Source organism: Schistocerca piceifrons, chromosome 1 (assembly GCF_021461385.2).
Source record: "Schistocerca piceifrons isolate TAMUIC-IGC-003096 chromosome 1, iqSchPice1.1, whole genome shotgun sequence".
NCBI classification, from domain to species: Eukaryota; Metazoa; Arthropoda; class Insecta; order Orthoptera; family Acrididae; genus Schistocerca; species Schistocerca piceifrons.
The window spans coordinates 421,462,950-421,485,576 of NC_060138.1; the positions used below are offsets into that span (position 1 = coordinate 421,462,950).

The 22,627-nt window shown below is 43.3% G+C and overlaps 1 protein-coding gene across 3 annotated transcripts in view; it reads right to left on the reverse strand.

The window, feature by feature from the left end:
• Positions 1 to 22,627, reverse strand: part of LOC124789724 (prolyl endopeptidase) — a 94,272-nt gene that overhangs the window by 31,897 nt on the left and 39,748 nt on the right. For all 3 annotated transcript variants that reach the window (XM_047257184.1, XM_047257177.1, XM_047257191.1), the window contains exons 9-12: positions 10,551 to 10,736; positions 10,351 to 10,464; positions 6,390 to 6,538; positions 5,937 to 6,300 (exon numbers count right to left, since the gene is read on the reverse strand). In XM_047257184.1, the coding sequence (XP_047113140.1) occupies positions 5,937 to 6,300; positions 6,390 to 6,538; positions 10,351 to 10,464; positions 10,551 to 10,736 (813 nt within the window). The remainder of the gene's footprint in view (positions 1 to 5,936; positions 6,301 to 6,389; positions 6,539 to 10,350; positions 10,465 to 10,550; positions 10,737 to 22,627) is intronic.

Below are 22,627 nucleotides of genomic sequence, written 5' to 3' on the forward strand. Positions count from 1 at the left end.
AGTGCTCTGGGCTAGATGATTATGTGCCCTACTCCAGATCCGCTTACCTTTACTGAATAGATACATTATGTGATCAAAAGTATCCAAACACCTGGCTGAAAATGACTTACAAGATGTGGCACCCTCCATCTCTAATGCTGGAATTCAATACGGTATTGGCCCACCCTTAGTCTTCCAATCTTGCAGACATGCGTTCAGTCAGGTGCTGAAAGGTTTCTTGGGGAATGGCAGCCCACTCTTCACAGAGTGCTGCACTGAAGAGAGGTATCTATGCCAGTTGGCGAAACCTGGCACGAAGTCAGCATTCCAAAACACCCCAAATGTGTTCTACACGATTCAGGTCAGGACTCTGTGCAGGCCAGTCCATTACAGGGATGTTATTGTAGTGTAACCACTCTGCCACAGGCCGTGCATTATGAACAGGTGCTCGATCGCACTGAAAGACGCAATCGCCATCCCCGAATTGCTCTTCAACAGTGGGAAGCAAGAAGGTGCTTAAAACATCAATGTAGGCCTGTGCTGTGACAGTGCCATGCAAAACAACAAGGGGTGCAAGCCCCTCCATGAAAAACATGACCATACCATAATACCACCGCCTCCAAATTTTACTATTAGCATTACACACACTGGCAGACGATGTTCACCGGGCATTTGCCATACCCACATCCTGACATAGGATCACCACATTGTGTACCATGATTCATCACTCCACACAATGTTTTCCACTGTTCCATCGTCCAATGTTTATGCTACGTAACACCAAGCGAGGCATCATTTGGCATTTACCGGCATGATGTGTGGCTTATGAGCAGCCGCTCGACCATGAGATCCAAGTTTTCTCACCTCCCATCTAACTGCCATAGTACTTGCAGTGGATCCTGATGCAGTTTGTAAGTCCTGTGTGATGGTCTGGATAGATGTCTGCTAATTACCCATTACGTCTCTTAAACTGTCTGTGGTCTGTCAGTCAACAGACGAGGTCGACCTGTAGGCTTTTGTGCTGTACATGTCCCCTTCATGTTTCCACTTCACTATTACTTCGGAATCCTTGGACCTAGGGATGTTTAGGAGTGAGGAAATCTCATGTACAGACGTATGACAAGTGAAACCCAATCACCTGACCACGTTTGTAGTCTGTGAGTCCTGCAGAGTTCCCCATTTTGCTCTCTCATGATGTCTAATGACTACTGAGGTCAATGATACGGAGTGGCAGTAGGGGGCAGCTACAATAACACAGGAAGTCCGTACGTTTGTACATGTATAACATTAAAAGATCTTACAATATGTCATAAAAGAACCAAGACATCAGGTGCTTGCAAATTTTGTGAACCATACTAAAATGCTTAATTCGGCTCAAAGTGCACATTCATAAATTTTCTTGAAGTACCAGTACTGTATTATCTCATGCTTAGTTGTTTATTATGGCGTAATACCACACGCACTAGAAGATGAAAACATGCACTTGAAATGCAGCGAACAGTTGAAACCAGCCAATAGTGTGGAATTAAACAATTCATTTTAAATATATTAACTGCCTCAACCAAAAAAGGTTAATAAAGGTCGAATTTCTTTAACGAACAGAGAAAAATAACTTCAATGTGCTGGAAGGCGATTAATGCTTGACTGTCAGAAATGTGGAAATAAAATAAAATCTGAAACTAATAACATATTTTAGCCCTCTGTAATTATGTGAATGTATTTTAATTCACTTGATAGCTACCGGCCACAGGAATCCATTTTGTTTTCATTTGATGTGAGAGTAATAAATGAAGATGAAACGGCAAAATCACTTAACGTAAACACGGGTCACGTGGAGACTACCACCTCCCCACTACAACTCAGACTGCTCTGTGCATCAGGTCCAGATCTACGATATTTCCGAACCGGGGCAATATTAGTGGCACTCCCCCTCCCTCGAGCATTAGAGGAACACGCCAAAAATTTAAAAAATCGACTTTTCAAAACTATCTTCTTTGGAGTCTGATACATTCGAGGGAGCGTAAGACATGTTATTTGGTCTTAGTTGTGCCAAAGTGCAGTGCCACACCACCTCGCACAGCATTCTTCCATCACACGTCTCTGTATTTCACTCTGTGGATTTCAAACGTGTAATATTTTGTAATGTGTGCTATCAAACTATATTCAGGACACTGGAAATTAAAATGTCCTGTGGTGCCTCTTCTGCTCCCAGTTGGCTGGTTTGACATCCTGTCCCTCTTTTTAAAAAAGAACCCCCCCCCCCCCCCTAATTAATACTGGATGGGATTATTTGTAACTGGCAGAACAAGAACTCTTCAAAAAATTTGCAGTTTTTACTGGCTATTAGCTAAAAACTTGTTTTGTGCGACATAAAATTAAATATGGGAGACATAAAACCAGTAAAGACAAGAGACAAGCAAGACAGTACACATTTCTTCAATCCGTAAGTCCTAGCATTTTTTTTTCTCTAATCTTCCCACAGCTTTACACGGTGTACTTCCCTTTCTGGGAAAATCTATTACCTCATCAAAGTTCGTCAACATTTCGCTACGAAAAAACGAAATGTCATCGTCTAATACTATAAAAGCTGTTCATACAAATAACCAAGACTGGTGTGGTTTCTCGCTCTGGTTGCATGTATTTTGTCACTGTCTGCCAGATAAAACGAAATAGGCCTGCCTAATATTGCAGCAATTGTCACACACACCAAAAAATATGAGACTGTTTTGGCACAATGGTCATTTTTATAACACGACAGAATATAATTCACGAAGAACCAATATCTAATGCCTATTAGGCCTACTACAAGCAGAAAGTTTTATGTTAGCAAATAGCTTCACATTTCATTCATACTATCTAGCTTCTGAAGCATGAGATCAAAAAATAGTAGTATGAAATTTTTATATAAATTTAGACTCTCCATATTCTTCCATAACTTGTGAGAGTCCCCATTTCTTCTCCTTCCTTGTTCTAACACACAATATTGTCATCACCAATTCTGTAACCGTTCCTGGCAGTGTCAATACTTATTCTCTACTTAACTTCACTAACCCTGCCACAATCGCCGGTTTACTTATTCCGAGTTTATTCTCCGGTTAGGTGTTATTACGTGTTCGTACAACGCGTTTTGCGTGCTACTCCCAGAACAGAATTTTAGTGGCTGCTAGCCAGGGACTATATAACTCACCCTTAGCAGTGTAGTGATCTGGATAAAAGATTTGTCAAAATTTCATTTTCTTAGATACACAGAGAAGACAATACATAATCTTTGTTACCTGTTATTCCTGTTAGTCATGTATTTCCACTACGGAAGTCTAAATCTATGGATTTCGCTGGTAATTATAACAATGCTGACAACGGTTGTCATTCAACTGTTCGGTTTTGTTTGGCACAGCTCTTATAGCCCTGTCCCCTTTTGTCTGCAGGAAAGTTTATTTCTAAATGTGATGGGGAGTCCCCTGGCAGACATAACGTACACTATGCATGCATTCAAAAATCAACTTATGATTCATTCAGAAATCAACTTAGAATTTCCAAAATGAGATTTTCACTCTGCAGCGGAGTGTGTGCTGATATGAAACTTACTGGCAGATTAAAACTGTGTGCCGGACCGAGACCCGAACTCAGGACCTTTGCCTTTTGCGGGCAAGTGCTCTGGTCTGGCACACAGTTTTAATCTGCCAGGAAGTTTCAACTTAGAATTTATTCAAAAATTTTCAAAAACTAAAAGGGATACGTTTCAAAATCATATGAATAACTGATAGACCAACGTGCGCTGGATGATAGGCGCTTTGTGAAACAAGGTCTTTTTCCTCAATACTATGAATTTGGTGCCCCCACTCCCAGTGAAATTGTCGCCCGAGGCAGATACCCCATTTTACCCCCGCCCCCTAGTTCCGGGCCTGTTGCACATACGTGAATGACAGCTTAGGCAGACCAGTAAAATTTTTCCGGACAGCATCTGGCTGCCTGTTATTGCTTACACAGTTAACTGCCACAATTCTGTAGCCAGAAGCAGGAGAAGATACTACCCATACGCAACTCAAGTGCGCGTACACGTGAGCTCACTTGCAACTGCTCCAACGAATCAAATCTAAACCGATGTCACATCACACTCATCAGAAGCAATTTGTTGTTATGAAGCATTGCACAGTATTCCTAAAGCCTTTGACTCATTTTGCTGTTGGCAGACACTTGTATGACCGCTGTGTTTTTTGTTGTTGTTGTTGTATATGGCGCATTTCCTTTGCAACTTAAGTATTATTTCATTTTTCCCTCTTGTTAATGTTTTATTGCTGCAGTATTATACCGTAGTAGTGAGATACAGTAATATCATTTGTTAGAGTATTAGTTCTTACCAGTCAAAGTTACAAAAATTTAACTGAAAACTAAAACAATGAAAAATTCCCGGAATTGTAAAAAATTCCTGTGTTTTTCCCGGATCTCCCAGTTGTCCCAGGTCGTATACACCCTGGTCACTGTTCCCACTCTTAATCGTTTCACGCAGCTGTGGTTGAGCAACTGTGCAACATGGACAGCAATATCTTCTCAGGCACAGGTCACATGTTAACAACAGCAAATAATAGATAAATGAAAGGTCGCAATCACATTTCAGTCAAGTTCTCGAACTAGCCCTCGTCAAGCAATCTACTGACGTCTGTTGGTATTATCTCCATGCTGTGTCTTGCCACTGTAATTTATTCTTTTGATAACATTTCTTTCAGTTTAATATAATTTATTTTCTTTGTTAGCCATGTCATTCTGGATCAATTTTCCTTCTTGTTTCTTCTGAACGTCTTCATCATGTCCTAAAGGTGATTAAAAGTTAGTAATGTTTTTACACTGTATTATAGTACGTCAACAGCGATGGAATTTCTCTTTTGCAACCCACTTAATAAATCATAGTCTTATAACCAAACGAATTATTGATATGGGTTCTGAATATAATAATGTTTTTTGAAGGACAACATTTTCAATTTTGAATGTTACCTTCCTTAAAAAGCAGCACTAACATTTGTATACGGTATCCACACATATTTGAGAACTTTTATTACAAACCTGTTCAAATACAAGAAGCATTTGTAAGATGATAGCATTGAATTATGTTTCTTCCTGTGTTTCACAAAACTGTAAAATTTTAAGCAGAGCAATAAACTGTTGTAGAGGCTAGTTCATCTTTTGTTGTGTACCCCTTGCACTAGTACCATGCAAGTCAAATATCACTTGACTGTTTGAGCAATCAATACTGCATCGAGCACTTCATCATATTGGGAAATCCTGACCTTGTTAGAACACTAATATTGTTTGTCCAGCCCTGCCTTTCCGAATTCTTCAAAATAAATCTGCATGTGACCTCAATAGTCAAAACTTCATCAGCAAATGTAGAACAACCCCTACATAGTCTCAAACAATGTAAAAATGTTGCCCTTAGTAGCAATAATTTAATCCACAAATATAAGACGATCCTATGTTTTTTGAATGAGGGATTTGAGGAAAAAGTCTTATCTTATAATAGGGTATGTACAGTATGCCAATTAACAGCAGCAGTATCCCCTATGCTTATGCATCTACGTGATTAGCCTTCAATTCACACTTAAATGTTTAGCAGACATCTCACAGAAACACAGACTATTTCTCTACTGTTCCACTCCCTGGAAGCACATGGGAATAACAACTATATCCCTTCCATGTGTGATTTGATTGAACAGCTTAAAATTAACTTTTTTATTAAAACTGTTAAACCACAAGTCCGACTATTAGTACAACTAATAAAAACAGTACAATTACATACTTCATGAAAAGTGGAAGTATAGATTTGTTGCTAAACTGCTCTGATACTTTGGTAGTTCACAATGAAATAAATAACCTGAAGCAACATTATACTAATTAATTGAACAATGAATGTTCTTCTCAAGAATAAACATGTTTAAAATTTATATGAACTTAACAGAAATTACCTGTGTTCCATCTCCATCTGGAACTTTCACATTATGAAGAGGTGAAAATTTAAGCAGATTTTCAAAATGTTTTTGGTCATCTGAACTGCCATAGTCTGACACCCACGCATAACCAATTGTGAACTTATGAAATCTCAGCATATCAAGAACACCAACTTGAGCAATAGCTGCACCAAAAAGCTCTGGTCTTTGGTTTATACATGCTGCTACTAGAAGTCCTCCATTAGAACCACCCTGAATAGTAAGTTTGTTACTTGATGTGAATTTTTCTTTTATAAGATACTCAGCAGCACACTGGAAATCATCAAACACATTCTGCTTGTTGAAAAGTCTACCAGCATTGTGCCAAGCTTCCCCATATTCTCTGAAAGGAAAAAAGGAAAGAAGAGAAATTACTCAAACATCTTAAAGACATAGGCGTATTTACGCAGTATAGATAATATTATTTCTTACCCTCCGCCTCTAATATTAGCTACAGCCAATATACCCCCAAAGTGCTGAATGAACACCAGTCTTGTAACACTAAATGTCGGTTGAATGCTGACATTAAAACCTCCATAACCATATAGCAGACATGGATTGCTTCCATCTTGCACTAGACCCTAGAATATTTTTAAAGTTATACTGATCCTTCATGTGGGAAATACAACAACTTTCGACAATGGTTATATAGATAATACATTCCAATTAAAATTACTTTTTTATTGACACATTGCAGTGGCATGGGACAGTGGTGCCAGCATGCAGCCAGCCACACTTCACAAGGCACTGTACATAACATACGAAACAGTCAACACAGTGAGTACAATGCACTCAAGAAAAAAGTACTATTGGCTGGGGGCTGTCCCTTATCTCTCAATGTGCTGAAACATCAATCGAAAAGTAATTCTAATTGGATTATAGTTAACAAGTTAATAATCTAAAATGACACAACAAAAATAAATTTTTACAGCTTTCAAATGACAGAGCTGCACTATTGTGGCTTGCACTACGATACACTATTGCATATACCATAGTCATCAAATTTCATTTCAGTCACCTACCACACACTGTACTCATCTTGGCAATTTCTTTGTGACATGAAAGTTTTCTAAAGCAACAGCACAGGAGTTTCTACAAAGCAGTAACTCTGATTTCTGTGGGTGTTATACGAATACACATTGAATAATGTCTCTTCTCTTTATCACTGAGTTTATGATGTTTCAAGTTTCACTCTCAAGCATACCAGTCACAAGCAACAGTTTTGAAGCAACAGCAATTCTGGCATGGCAAACTAAATAACTTATGAGAGTAACAGCTGCACAAAAGCAGTAGCATCATATCTCCAATGAGGAACTTTCAACTTTTAGTGGAGGACAAGAGCATGTTAAGGAATTATGGCTCAACTTTAAAAGAGTAGCTGACCACATACTGGATAGACACACAGTGGAAAAATATATGATGGAGGGGACACTCCATGGTATATGATCATGGTAAAAAGTCCTAAAAACAAAGATACTGCATAAGAGGTATAAAACACAGCATATTATGTTATAAATGATGGAGGGGACACTCCATGGTATATGATCATGGTAAAAAGTCCTAAAAAACAAAGATACTGCATAAGAGGTATAAAACATAGCATATTATGTTATAAATAGAGATGCTGAATAAAACATGTTTGGCTGTCAAGAGAGCAATGCCAACCTTCAATGACTACCATAACACAATACTGTCGAATGATTGTTCACGAAACCCAAAGATATTCTGGTCGTATATACAGGTCATTAGTTGCATCAAAGTTTATCAGGGTTGCCACAAGCTTCCCTAGGTGAAATTCCCTGATTTCCCAACAAGTTTTAGCATTTTCCCTGACAAATTTTGAGATATCAAGGTAAGTTAAGATGTAAGTTGACGATCAGTCTTGGCAGCTGTGGTACAAGAAACAATAGTGAAAATGAGGAAATACAATAAAAAATCTTTGAAGCCTATGGCATTTCCTGATGTGAGCGAACATCTTAAGTACTAACATCAACATCTTTTGCAATGAACTGTTTTTAGATGGATAAAGCAAGCCCAATGGTATGACAACTGATGTTATTTTACTTTATTAAAACGAAACACATTTGGTGACAAAAACATGCATTTCCTTGGAGTCTCAAGACAGATTTAAAATACCTTCACTGATTTCAGATATAACCTCAGAAAAAAGTAGCCTTCTTGAAAGAAGTGTATGAGGCGGGGAAGAATTGTGTAAACCAACACTGTAGGTGACTGCCAATAAAATGTTGGTTCTACTATGTTCATTATTGTCAGTTATTACCCACTGTATTAATCTATTATTTTACAGTTTTTTATGATTTTTCTTTTGAGAATTATATAGTACACAGCATACAAACTACTAGCGACTGACAATTTTCTTCTTCTTATTGACCATACTTTCCAACATATACACTACTTTTTAAATGCCAAAATGTACCAGAACAAATAAAATGTCTATAAAATGCGACACTGTACAGTGTACTTGTGGTGAGACAGTCGCAATTCCTGAAATCCAGTGCCGATGGCCTCTTGCTTGCTGAGGAGCATCACAGTCCTGGGTCTATGGATAAACTATGAAAGTCCACAGTATTGTGTCACACACAAATACACCAGGCCTGCTGGTAGATCGGTGAGACTAGATCTGACGGGCACGACCTGCACATTAGTGGGAAGCAAATGGCTGCAGATCAGTAGGCCCAATTCATTACAGATACCCACAGAAACTGCCTGTGGTTTTGGCCCATCGCAGAAGTCCACTAGTGTGGCCAGCTATTCATGAGCCATAAACAGTATGTTGTTGAAATGAGACCATGGTGATCAATCCAAACAACAGATAACTTGTTCAAATACTCTGAGAATCAATAATAACAAGGATAGGTAGCAATTCATCATAAAGATGATTTCTGAGCTGCAGACAAGCAGGTATAAAAGACAATCACAGTTTCATAACTAAAATTTCAGTTATAGCGTTTGTCAGAAAACGAGAGCGCACGCGCACACACACACACACACACACACACACACACACACATAACTCATGGACATATGACCATCTCCAGCCACTGTGTCTACAGTCTCAGATTCAGATTCAGATCCAAACAAACCACTCCACACCTCACACCACCCTGCCTCACATCAGCAGCTGCTAGACTAGAGGCACAAAGTGGTGTCAGCAATGACTGCAAGCTGAGGGAAGTGGTAGGAAGGGGAGAAGCAGTAGTAATGAGGGTGTAGGGAAGCAGCGCACATATTCGGTTGCACCTAGCCAGTGACGATGCATTACACATCAGTTAAAAATCCGTTTCATGTACTAAGACAAAAATGAGATTTTTCCAGTGTTTTTTTCAAATTTCCCAAATTTCTCTGACATCTGAAATTCCCCGATTCCCAGAATGTGTGGCAACCCTGTTGATGTTGCATCACTCGCAGTCGAGATAGGAACAAACTGACGGTAGCAAAGTACAGGCAGAAGTGGTCTACTCCTTTTTCAAATGTTGCTTTACAAAGGAAAACCTAGGAGTATCGCATAATTCAATTCTTGTGCCACTTAACAGATGAGTGAAATAGACATTTGCACCAACGGCACTGGAAAAGCTGAAATCATTAAAACTGAACAAAGTTCCAGGGCCCGATGGAATTCCGTATCAGACACTATACTGAATTTGCAGCTGAGTTAGCCTCTCTTACCTATAATTTATCATAGAGCCCTTGAACAAAATACTGTGCCCAGTAGTCTGAAGGAAGCCCATGTCACATCTCTCTTCAAGAAAACATATTTCTGACATCTGATGTAAAATCTTAGAACATATTCTGAGCTCAAATGTGATGAAGGGGATCTCAGAGGAAGATTTTCCTCCATGCCAACTAGCATGATTTGTGAAAATGCTGATCACATGACAGGAAGATCAAATTAAGAGAATGAAAGAAATCTGGGCAGAAATGAAGGCAAATGCTCACCTCCAGAGTACTTTGTACAGTTCTAATGGAATTATTTGCAAATGATGATGATGATAAAACTGTATAAATCCAAACTGCAAAACGTTATGAAATGTGTAGATAACAAAATGTATAGGTACATTTCAAAAGGAAAATCCACTTTAGAATACCATAAAAAAATCCCAAGGGGAAAAAATATGGCTGGCCAATACTTATCTTCAGGAGATGAAATTCCATGAAATTCCAGTACTGCCAACACACACACACACACACACACACACACACACACACACACACACACACCAGGATGACAGACCTTTCTACTGTGCAGATGAGGTAAAATAAAATCAATGTCCCTTTCTCCATTCTGAGGAAGGAATGTTTGCATTCACTTAGTGCTGGAAGCCAAAATGCATAGATAATCAAAATTAATCTGTGTAATTCAAGTTGTACATACCTTTTTATGGACGATGAACATTGGAACTTGGGTGCCATCTTTGCTTGAAAAAAATACTTGTTTAGTTTCATATGGACTGGGATCAAATCCCTGGAATTTTATCTCTCTAAAGACCTAGAAGTGAAGTCATCCAAATGTTAGGAATATAACCATGCTATTAAATAAGGCAATGACCAAATCTGTACTGCAAAACAACTTACAGATGGTTCTAGTTCCTCCTTTGTGAGATCACAGTGATATATAATTCCAGGGGTTAGAAATGACGTAAACTGGTAAAACATCTCTGAATGTTTCTTCTTTCCCGAATAGCCCGTAACCGTGCCCACATCAAGGGGAAATGTTTTCAGCAAACTACCATTATTTAAATCATGCAATTGTAGTACACTCTGTAACACGATATAAAATACACACATTCATGTGCGTTACGGCAACAATACAGTATTGGCATAATTCCAGACAATATTTCACTTTATGTTGCAGACAATTAAGGTAGAAGTCAAAAATTAAAATTCTCCAAAAATTAGTATCTGTAGTAACAGTTATATAAACTCCGAGGATTAAGGTGTGTGGGGTGGAGAGGTTACCCTGGGGTGAGTCAATTTGAGGAAAACCACAGAAAATCCAGTTGGAGAGGGTTTTTTTATTACCACTCCTTGTATTTGGTGTATCACTTTTTTTCCTATGTTTCCTTGTTTCATATTTGCCCATATTCCTCACCATGCTGTAATCTTTCCTTGCACATTCACTTATCTCTGTCATTTCTTTCATTTCCTGTATTATACTTCCAATGTATCTGAAACTATATAGATCCACGGTGACAGATGGCTAACTGACATTGTGAGAGCAGAACTATCAAATAGATTTACACTTTTCGTACATCAACTTCTGAATTTCTTCTATTATCTTTCATTGATGAGAAATTTCAAGGCTGCTGGATTGGATGCAATGCAGTAACACCTACTACTCCACTGAAATAGCCACCATGATGCCCAGATCTTACCACACTTAACAACTCATTATAGCAAGTTAAGTCCCAGATGTCTCACCTGTACAAGAGTAATGAAGAATAGTACAAAACTGCTGGGAAAGTCTTTTGAAGCACAACTCATATGACAATCCTCATTATGACAAGGAGAGACAGATCTCCGTGTAAAGCACAATAGTTAACCACACCAGATGCATAGTTTTTGCACACAAATATTGTAATATACAAAACACTGTTTCGATTTAGTGGCGCAGTGTGTTCCCTGACACATTTTTAAAAAATTCAAGAAGTTCATATACCATATTTCATATAGATTTCAAAATGGACTGTCAACTGAACATCTTATATTTATGGGAATATTTTGTTACAGCTTTTGACTGTATAAACCATTATCTCCCCAAACAAACGTTAGATAATAATGGAATTCTAGGCATAGCAATTTCATAGTTTTTATTTCATTTAAATTACAGAAAGCAGATGGTATTAGTTCCATAACAATAAAGCAACATTAACCACTCAGAATCCAATGCAATAAGACAGGATGTTCTACAGGGTTTAATTTTGGACCTGTATTGTCTCTGATCACTTTCCACACACAATTTCACAAGAGAAAAATTGTCCCTTTTACAGCTGAGATACAAGGATCATTTCAAAAATTCTGCACACTAAGAAGGAATTGAAGAAAATTATTTTACAAAATACCTTTAAGGCTTTAATCTTCATTCTTGCTTATGACAGCTACCCAACATTTTGGCAACTTCTTTATTCCGAACACATCACCTTCGTTGTTGAGCTGACCGATTACTCTCGTCACCTCAACAAAAGCTTCTTCAGTCAGATTAAAACATTTTCCATGGAGTTTTCTTTCAGCTTAGGAAACCAAGTCAAAGTCTGTAGGGCTCATATCAGAATGGTGAATGGTGACGTATTTGCAATCCACATCTGTCGAGTGTGTGTGTGTGTCACCGGTAGAGCAATATGCAGTCTTAAATTATCATGCACAATTAGGCCAGCAGCTGCTAGCATTTCAGGCCTTTGACAAACTTTAAGGTACAAAACATTTTGCAGAAACAGCTGGCAGTATGCGCCTGTTACACATGTCTCTTGTGGTGCCCTATCTGTAGTTATAACTCCATTCATGTTGGAAGGTTACAAGACTTCTGGCTTGCCTCCTTCCATTTATACTAAATTTATCTGCCCATGTCAGAACTAGTGATAGGCAGGACACTTCAGTTACATCTACTTAAAGTCTTGTTACACTGAGTTATAAAGGGGAAACTTTGGGAAATTAGTGTTCAATAGCAGTAAGACCATGGGCATGAGCGATGTTGGTGTATAGGGAGGTGGAGTCAACAGTGACGAGTAGGGATTCAGGAGGTAAAGGGATGGGGCTTTTTTTTTGTTGTTTTGGTTTTGGGTGCAAAACTGCTATGGTCATTAGCACCCGGTCCGTGACTTAGGAAACAGTAAAAACCAAAAATGGAAACCAGCAGCAATGGGAACGAAACTAAAAAAATTGGAGAAACTAAAACAGAAGGAAGGCTTTTTTTTTTTTTTTTGGTTGGGTTTAAGGGCGCTCAACTGCTGAGGTCATTAGCGCCCAGTCACTGTTGTTAGAGCACATGGAATCTGTTACAACTCAAGGGGATGGGGGGACACCAGAAGGACCTGACAAAGATGTAGATAAAATAAGTAAAAAGGTTAAATGTCTTTGGACAAGCCAGTTAAAGTTATAAAACGCAGAATACGAGCAGCTGCTCGAGCGTCATCAGCTAAAACATCCGGTAAAGTAGATGGCAGGGACAGGACAACACGAAATTGACTAAAACGGGGACACGACAATAAAACATGGCGCACTGTTAATGCCCGACCACAAGGGCACTGCGGGGCTGGGTCACCGGAGAGCAGGTAGCGGTGGCTAAACCGGCAATGCCCAATCCGCAACCTGGTCAGAAGGACCTCCTCGCGCCGAGATGGTCAGGAGGATGTTGTCCATACAGTTGGGAGCGGTTTTACTGCCCGGAGCTTGTTTCCTTGGAGGGATGACCAAGCATCCCACCACAACGACACAAGCCTCTTACATACATCCCCACGAACGTCAGATGACGGGACACAATGGGAGGCTGGCCGAGGCAGGAGGACTGCAGCCTTCGCTGCAGCATCCGCAGCCTCATTCCCAGGCACTCCATGTCCGGGAACCCACAGAAAGCTGACAGAACCACCATTATCAGCGAAAGAATGGAGGGACTGCTGTATCCGTTGAATCAAGGGATGGACCGGATAGGGAGCTCCAAGGCTCTGAAGAGCACTGAGTGAGTCAGAGCAGAGTACATACGATGAATGGCGGTGGCGGCAGGCATACTGAACGGCCTGATGGAGAGCAAAAAGCTCGGCCGTAAAGCTGGAACATTGGTCGAGGAGCCGGTATTTAAAGGTGGCGGCCCCGACGACAAAGGCACAGCCGACACCATCGTCAGTTTTGGAGCCATCGGTGTAAATAAAGGTGTGACCGGCAAGGCGAGCACGAAGTTCGACAAACCGTGAGCAATACACTGCAGCCGGAGTACCCTCCTTCGGGAGTGAGCTGAGGTCGAGATAAATATGAACTGGAGCCTGGAGCCAAGGTGGTGTCGTGCTCTCACCCTCTCTGAAGGTGGTAGGGAGGGAAAAATCCAATTGTCGAAGCAGGCGACGGAAGCGGACTCCGGTGGGGAGAAGGAAGGCTTAAAAATCCACTACAGAAAGGGGTTGGTTCGCCCCAAAAAAAAAAGCTTTAAATGACTGACATCATTTCACTGGCACTAAAACTCGAGAACGCGATCGGCCGAGCGCGTGTCATCTGCTAAAATTGACGATATATCAGGCGACAGCTGTAGACGGGCGCGTAATGGAGGGGCACTCAAGTAAAAGGTGTCTTACCGTCCACAGCTGAGAGCAGTGGGGTCAGAGTGGGGGAGGATCGCCGCTTAAAAGATGTCGATGGCTAAAAAGACAGTGCCCTATCCGGAGTCTAGTTAAAATTACCTCCTCCCGACGATGCATTCGGGAGGAAGAGGTCCAAGCACAAGGAAGAGCTTTCACGTCCCGCAATTTATTATGGGGAAGTGTCGACCAATGTGCGTGCCATAAAAGAACACCACAACATAAAACGCTCCGTAGATCGGCGAAGGGAATCAATTGAATAGCTGGCCGAAGAAGAGAGACTGCAGCCTTGGCCGCAATATCGGCCGCCTCATTTCCACAGATACCAACGTGTCCCGGGAGCCAGAGGAACGCCACCGAGACGCCCCCCATGTGGAGCAAGCGCAAACAGTCCTGACTCCTGTGGACCAGAGGGTGCACAGGGTAAAGAGCTTGGAGACTGCGGAGAGAGCCGAGAGAATCTGAGCAGATAATGTACTGTATTCACTGATGGCGGGAGATGTAGTGGACAGCCTGGAGAACAGCGTAAAGCTCCGCAGTATAAACCGAACACTGGTCGGGAAGCCGAAATTGATTTGGGGTGTCGCCAACAATATAGGCACTCCCTACACCTAACGATGTTTTCGAGTCATCAGTGTAAATAAATGTGGCTTCCTTCATTTGTGCACATAGAGCAGCAAATGCCCGATGATGAACAAGTGAAGGGGTACCATCCTTGGGAAATTGACAAAGGTCACGGAGCAGGCAGATCCGGGGACGGAGCCAAGGTGGTGCTGTACCCCAAGTTGTCACGAAGGTTTTAGGAAAGCGGAAGGAAAGAGAATGGAGCGGTTGACGGAAGCGGACTCCCGGTGGTAGTAGGGAGGAGGGGCGGCCTGCATACCCTACATCAAAGGAGGCGTCGAAAAAAATGTCATGGGCTGGATTAGCAGGCATGGAAGACAGATGGCTAGCATAACGACTCAGAAGGACTGCTCGCCGATTGGACAGCGGAGGTTCAGCAGTCTCAGCATAAAGGCTTTCCACAGGGCTGGTGTAAAAAGCTCCAGACACTAAACGTAATCCACGGTGGTGGATAGAGTCGAGACAACAAAGAATAGACGGCCGAGCAGAGGAGTAAACTATGCTTCCATAGTCCAATTTCGAGTGCACTAAGGCGCGATAGAGGTGGAGAAGGACCACTCGGTGCGCTCCCTAGGAGGTACCATTCAGGACACGTAGGATGTTGAGAGATCGCAGACAGCGAGCCGAAAGATAGAAAACGTGGGAGGACCAGCACAGTTTTCTGTCAAACATAAGACCAAAGAATTTAACGACGTCCGAAAACGGAAGGCTGACAGGTCCTAGATGTAAGGAGGGTGGAAGAAACTCCTTACGTCGCCAAAAATTAACACAAACGGTCTTACTGGGAGAAAAACGGAACCCGGTTTCGATGCTCCAAGAGTAGAGGCGATCGAGACATCCTTGAAGACGTCGTTCAAGAAGGCTGGTCCGTTTAGAGCTGTAGTAGATTGCAAAATCGTCCACAAAGAGGGAGCCCGAGACATCAGTAAGGAGACAATCCATAATTGGATTTATGGCAATGGCAAACAGTACAACACTTAGCACGGAGCCCTGGGGTACCCTGTTTTCTTGGGAGGAAGTACGGAGAGAGTAGTGTTCACCCGCACTCTATATGTGCGCTCTGCCATAAATTCGCGAAGAAAAAGGGGCAGCCGACCTCGAAAGCCCCAAGAGAACAGTGTGCGGAGGATGCCTGTCCTCCAACAGGTATCGTATGCTCTCTCCAGATCAAAAAATATTGCTACTGTTTGGTGTTTCCGGAGAAAATTGTTCATGATATAGGTGGAGAGAGAAACAAGATGGTCAACTGCAGAACGATGCTTTCGGAAACCGCATTGGGCAGGTGTTAAAAGACTGCGGGACTCCAGCCATCAAGCTAAACGGCAATTCACCATATGCTCCAATACCTTACATACACTACTCGTGAGAGAAATGGGGCGATAGCTAGAGGGGAGATGTTTGTCCTTTCCAAGTTTCGGAACAGGAACGACGATAGCTTCCCGCCATCGTCTGGGAAAAGTACTGTCGGTCCAAATTCGATTATAAACGCGTAGGAGGTAACGCAGACTATGGGTTGATAAATGCAGCAATATTTCGATGTGGATACCATCCGGTCCTGGGGTGGAGGAGTGAGAAGAATAGAGTGCATATTGGAGTTTCCGCATGGAGAAAACAGTATTATAGCTTTCGCAATTTTGAGAGAAGAAAGCAAGAGGTTGCACTTCCGCTGCACATTTCTGCGGGAGAAACGCTGGCGGGTAATTTGAAGAGCTCGAAATATCAGCAAAGTGTTGACCCAAGGAGTTAGAAATTGCGACGGGGTCCACTAACGTATCACGCGGGACAGTGAGCCCAGAGACCGGGGAGAAACTAGGCGTGCCAGATAACCGTCGAAGTCAACTCCAAACTTCTGAGAGGGAGTGAAGTTGTTAAATGAGCTAGCAAAGACGTTCCAGCTTGCCTTCTTGCTATCGCAGATGATGTGACAGCATCGCGCACGGAACTGCTTATAGCGGATACAGTTGGCCAAAGTAGGATGGTGGCGGAAAACGCGAAGAGTACAGCACCGCTCACGTATTGCGTCACGGCATGCCTCGTTCCACCAAGGAACTGGGGGGCGCCAGGGCAATTTGGAGGGGCGTGGTATTGAACGGTCCGCAGCTGTAAGAATAACGTCGGTAAGATATGTGACCTCATCGTCGACGCTAGGAAAGTGACTGTCATCGAATGTCGCTAGAGACGAAAAAAGTGTCCAATCGGCTTGGGCAAACTTCCAGCGTCGCAGGCGCATATATGGCAGTTGAGACTGCAGTCTAAGGACACATGGAAAGTGGTCACTCGAGTGTGTATCATCAACAGCGATCCATTCGAAGCGCCGAGCTAGCAGAACAGTACCGACCGAAAGGTCCAAATGAGAGAAATTTGTCGTGGAGGCAGACAAAAATGTAAGGACCCCAGTGTTGAGGCAAACTAGATCCACTTGGTGGAAGACATCTAGCGATAGTGAGCCACGTGGACAAGGATGTGGAGATCCCCAAAGCCAGCTCGTGCCATTGGTGTGGATGATGGAATGTATACAGTACAAAGAGAAAAGGTATATCCAGAAAGGGAAAGACAGACAGTGACAGCTTGGAAGGAAGTGTTTAAGTGGATTGGGTGATAATGGAGAAGAATCATGAGTCCTCCATGGGCTGGAGTGCCTTCAACAGAGGGGAGATCAAATCGGACGGACTGAAAATGGGGAAGAACAAAGCGGTCATGGGGACGCAGCTTTGTTTCCTGAAGACAGAAGATGACCGGCGAGTAGGATCATAAGAGGATCGACAATTCATCCCGATTGGCTCAAATGCCACGGATATTCCAGTGGATAATGGACAGAGGGTGAACAGAAAATGGAGGAATGTGACCAAGGTTGCCGTAAACTCAACGACTGCTCAGGGCTTGCAACCGACAGCATGGAATGGCATTCAGCCGAAGGCAGAAGATCCTGATCCATAGGTTGTTCAGGAGCGGCTCCTGCCACCAGCGATCGGCCGGCAGCAGTGCGCCTCGGCGACACAGAACGGCCGAGGGCGATTTTCGCCAGGTGGTGCTGTAGATGAGACACGCCTTGGCGGAGAAGGAGAGGAACTGGGTTTCTTATTAGCCTTCTTGGAAATATGATGTTTAGATGAAGGAGGAACCAATGGTTGTGAAGTTGGGGTACATAGAATATCTTCAAGAGTATGCTCTTTTTCGAAGTCTTGGTGTCTGACTTTTGGGCTCGAGATTTAGCAGAACCCGATGAAGGGTGAGCCATAGAGTGGGCGATCTTTGCGCTGGCCGATCTGACGACCGTGGCACTAAAGGCGAGGTCGCAAGTCTGCGTGGGCGCCTCCTATGATGGCCGAGGAGAAGCAAGGACAGTGCTGTATTTTCCTGTCTGAGGCACGGTGGGCTGTTGACTGGCGAATAATTTTCGAGCAGCAAAGGTCGACACCTTTTCCTTCACTCTGATTTCCTGGATGAGCTTTTCATCTTTAAAAATGGGGCAATCTCAACAGGAAGCAGCGTGGTCACCCATACAGTTGATGCAGCGAGGGGATGGAGGTGGACAAGCACCCTCATGGGCATCTTTGCCACACGTAATGCATTTGGCCGGATTGGAACAGGACTGGCTGGTGTGATTGAAGCGCTGACACCAATAGCAACACGTAGGGTTTGGGACGTAAGGGCGAACGGAAATTATCTCATAGCCTGCTTTGATTTTCGATGGGAGTTGAACTTTGTCAAATGTCAAGAAGACAGTGCGGGTTGGAATGATGTTCGTGCCAACCCTTTTCATAACTCTGAACAGCCATTACGCCCTGGTCAGACAGGTAGTGCTGAATTTCTTCGTCAGACAATCCATCAAGGGAGCGTGTATAAACGACTCCCTGCAAGGAATTTAAAGTGCGGTGCGCTTCAACCTGTACAGGGAATGTGTGGAGCAGTGAAGTACGCAGCAATTTTTGTGCCTGGAGGGCACTGACTGTTTCTAACGACAAGGTGCCATTCCGTAATCTGGAACAAGACTTTACAGGACCTGCAATTGCGTCGACACCTTTCTGAATAATGAAAGGGTTGACCGTGGAGAAGTCTTGACCTTCGTCAGACCGAGAAACAAGGAACTGTGGCAACGATGGAAGAACTGTCTGTGGCTGAGACTCAGTGAACTTACGCTTGTGAGCAGACATAGTGGAAGGTGAGGAAACCATTGCGGAAGAATCCCCCACGATTACCGGCGTCTCCGATGGAACGCTCCTCCCTTGTGGGGGCCCTCTCTGAGGGCACTCCCGCCTTAGGCGATTGTTCACACCTCAGGTCACACCTCCCGACAAACGGACGGAGGGACCAATCAGCACATTCGGAAGGTATCAGCTCGGATAATCACCCCTCCCTGGGCCTGGCCGTTACCAGGGGGTACGTACGTGTCCTACCTGTCTACCAGGGGCGGGGAATTACGCGTTACCCTGTCACCGGCTACGCATGGAAATGCGTGGGTCAGCCTTCAGACACGCACAGGGAGGAAGAAAGAGAAAGGGAAAAACAAAGAAAGGGAAAGGAAAGAAGAGAGGTCTCAAACGCCGCAGCGGAGAAAAGGGTAAAGAGAAGAGGTAAGAAAAAGAGAAGGACAAAGGAAGGATGAAGACATACAAGCAAAGAAGGCAAAGAATGCGTTACATTTACGAGCGGCCGTCTCCAGACGTAGGCACAAACCATACTCCCAGAGGGGGAGAAAGGGAAGTAAAGAGCCAGAGGTGAGGGGAGAGGGGGCGAAGATCAGGATAGGGAAGGATGCGGAAAGGGAAGGTATGCAGCCCGGAAAAGGAGGGGGGCCACATTAGCTCGGGGTCCTGTGCTCGCTACGCACGTATCCACAAAAGAGTTGTGGACCCCCTGGGGGGAGGGATGGGGCTGGTGGAGAGTCTGAAGGAAGTGGTTAGTGTCTTTGACATGGGATACCAGATTACGGGCAATTAACCAGCAACAATGTGGTAACCAGGATAGTTGGGTTTGTGGATTTTGTGGAGCATGTAGAAGGTGGGTGTCCGAGGTGTCATAGGTGTGAGGAGGGAAATGGATTCAAGGGAGATGTTCTGGGAAGGGCATTGCACTTTAAGCAGGGGTTGGAATTTGCTGGACTTCTGGGATGGGATCACTCTGCTAGAGTTTATAGATGGAGGAGTTGGATAATTAGCGGAGGCCTTCTACCAGGTAGTCATTGCAATTCATACCAACAGTGGTGGAACCTTTGAAAGTAGGATGATTAGGTCAGGATTTGTTTTGAGGTTGTGTATGGCTGTTCTTTCTTCTACTGAAAAGCTGGTGTTCTGAGGACGGGACCTTGGAAAGGTTGGTGAGGCTAAATTAGAGTAAGGAATTCTTGGAAGGTGACCAGCTGGTGGTTAGGTGGGTGGGGGGAGGGGGGCATAGTTCAATGTTGGAAATAGGGTGGTTCTGGTTGGAGGGATTGGTGGCACAGAAGTGCTACACTGTAGGGATCGGGAGAACGAGAGTAGGTCTTTGACAAGTCCAGTATGGTTAAATTTGGGTGCAGGGCTAAAGGTGAGGCCTTTGCATAGAACTGAAACTTCTGTGGAGCCGAGGATTTTGGTGGAAAGCTCAACAACAGTGTTACAGGAGTAGTTTGACTCTGCATTTTGATTTGGTGGAGGGTTGGTATGGAGTCTTGGGGAGCTGTGGCAAGTTGCAAAGGTCAGCTAGGCAGGGTTTAGCTGTTATGAGGGGTGGATGAAGAGGAACACTGTGGAAACGATGTGTGTTGGGTAGTGGTGTTCCGAGGGGGCAGTAGGATGTCAGCAGGTTGGATAACTTATGGAGGTTGCGTCAGGAATGCTCCTCCATGTGGTGGATAGCAAGGTACTGAATTCCAGAGCTGTGCTGTATGGAGTAGAGACTGCAGAGTATTAGTTTCTTGTGGAGGGAGCATAGATGGTTCTGGGATGCCTGTGCCATGGAGAAGTGTTTTTGCAGTACCATGTTCATAAGACCCAGGGACTGGTGCAATCTGAAAAGGTGTAGGTCATTGTGAAAGTAAGGGTGGGATTTAGAGAAAGGAATCTTTACAATTAGGTCATTTGGGGGGATCCCATGGTCTAGGCAGCAATTGAGAAAAAGGATGTGGGGCTGGGTTTCAGCCAGAGAAAAGGATACTTTGCTAAACTGGTGCAGAAAGATGGAGCAGGGGTCCACTGTGGCAGGAATGGCATAAAGGAAATAGAAATGATACAGAAATGGGCAAAGTATGTTATGGTTGTGAGTGAACATGGGTGAGCAAATAGATTCAGAAACATACACAGATATGTGAAAAAATGCAAAAAAAAAATCATGAAACCTCATGAAACTGTGTGAAACCACAAAAAATATGCATATATACATTAAAAATGTACAGAAACATGAGTGAAGAAGAATGATGAGGTATGGGACTGTGTGTGTGTGTGTGTGTGTGTGTGTGTGTGTGTGTGTGTGCGGGGGGGGGGGGGGGGGGGGGGGGGGGCAATAAAGACAGGGGAAGTAGGAATGGGTTAGTTGAGGACAGAAAGTTTAAGTGGCATAGGCAGATGTGGAAAATGAAACACCAAAGTACATCAGGATGATTGATGAAGTGGGATCAACAGGAATAAATGTAACTGTAACTATCAGAGGAAAGAAACTGGGGATGCTATATCAACAATCCGTATGGTGTTGCATGGACAATCATTGATACAGTGTGGCTCAGAATTAGTTGCAGTTCAAATGCGGTGCACAAAGAATGGACACTGGGAAGAGTAATGCTATAGAGAAGAGTAACAAAGACGAACTTCACAGGGTTGTAGGATGGAAGAAAGCCATTCAGCAAAACTCAAACAATGGAAACTCCAGGTAAGAATAGCAGCATGTAAGAAAAGACAGATTGCTACTTACTGTAAAGAAGACATGTCAAGTTGCAGACAGGCGCAATCAAAAGACACTCACATATAGCTTTCAGCCACAGCCTTCATCGGAGGGGGGGGGGGGGGGGCGGACAAAAAGTGCGCGCACACACACACACACACACACACACACACACACACACACACGTGTCACGCACACACAACTACCAACTCCAGCATCTCGGACCGATATGCAACATCACATGGGATGCAAGCAGCAATCAGGAGGGGGAGGGGATAGGAAGGGGAAGCGGGATAGTAGTGTACAGGCAGGTGGGGTGGGGGGGGGGGGGGGCGGGAGAGAGGGAGAGAGGGAGAGAGGGAGAGAGAGAGAGAGAGAGAGAGAGAGAGAGAGAGAGAATGTCAGGAGGTTTTTGGGGCAATGGCAATTTGTCACCTTATGATTCTATGTTAGAAGATTTCAAGATAGCTACTCCATTGCGTAATTTACAGTTGACATGGAGTCTTATGTGGAGTGTGACAGAGTCGGGATAGGTCCATTACTCTGATAGGTTTCAGTGTCACACACACCTTGGGATATTGCAACGCCATACACAAATATCACCACCAGTTTCAAGTCTGGTTGTTCGCAGTGGAATTTTTTCACAGTTGAAGAGTCAAAACTTTTACTGTGACAACAGACTTCAGTTCTGGCTCAAAACCTTGTCTCCACGTTTGATCAGTCAACAACCCTTTTCAGAAACTGTTCTCTTCTGTTCGATAACAATGAAGCAATTATTCTACGATTCTTTTCCAACATGTTTTCTGCTCTTCACTCAGATCATAGGGAACCCATCTGGCAGAAACTTTTCTCATCTTCAACTTTTCAGTAATGTTTCTATGAACTGATGTG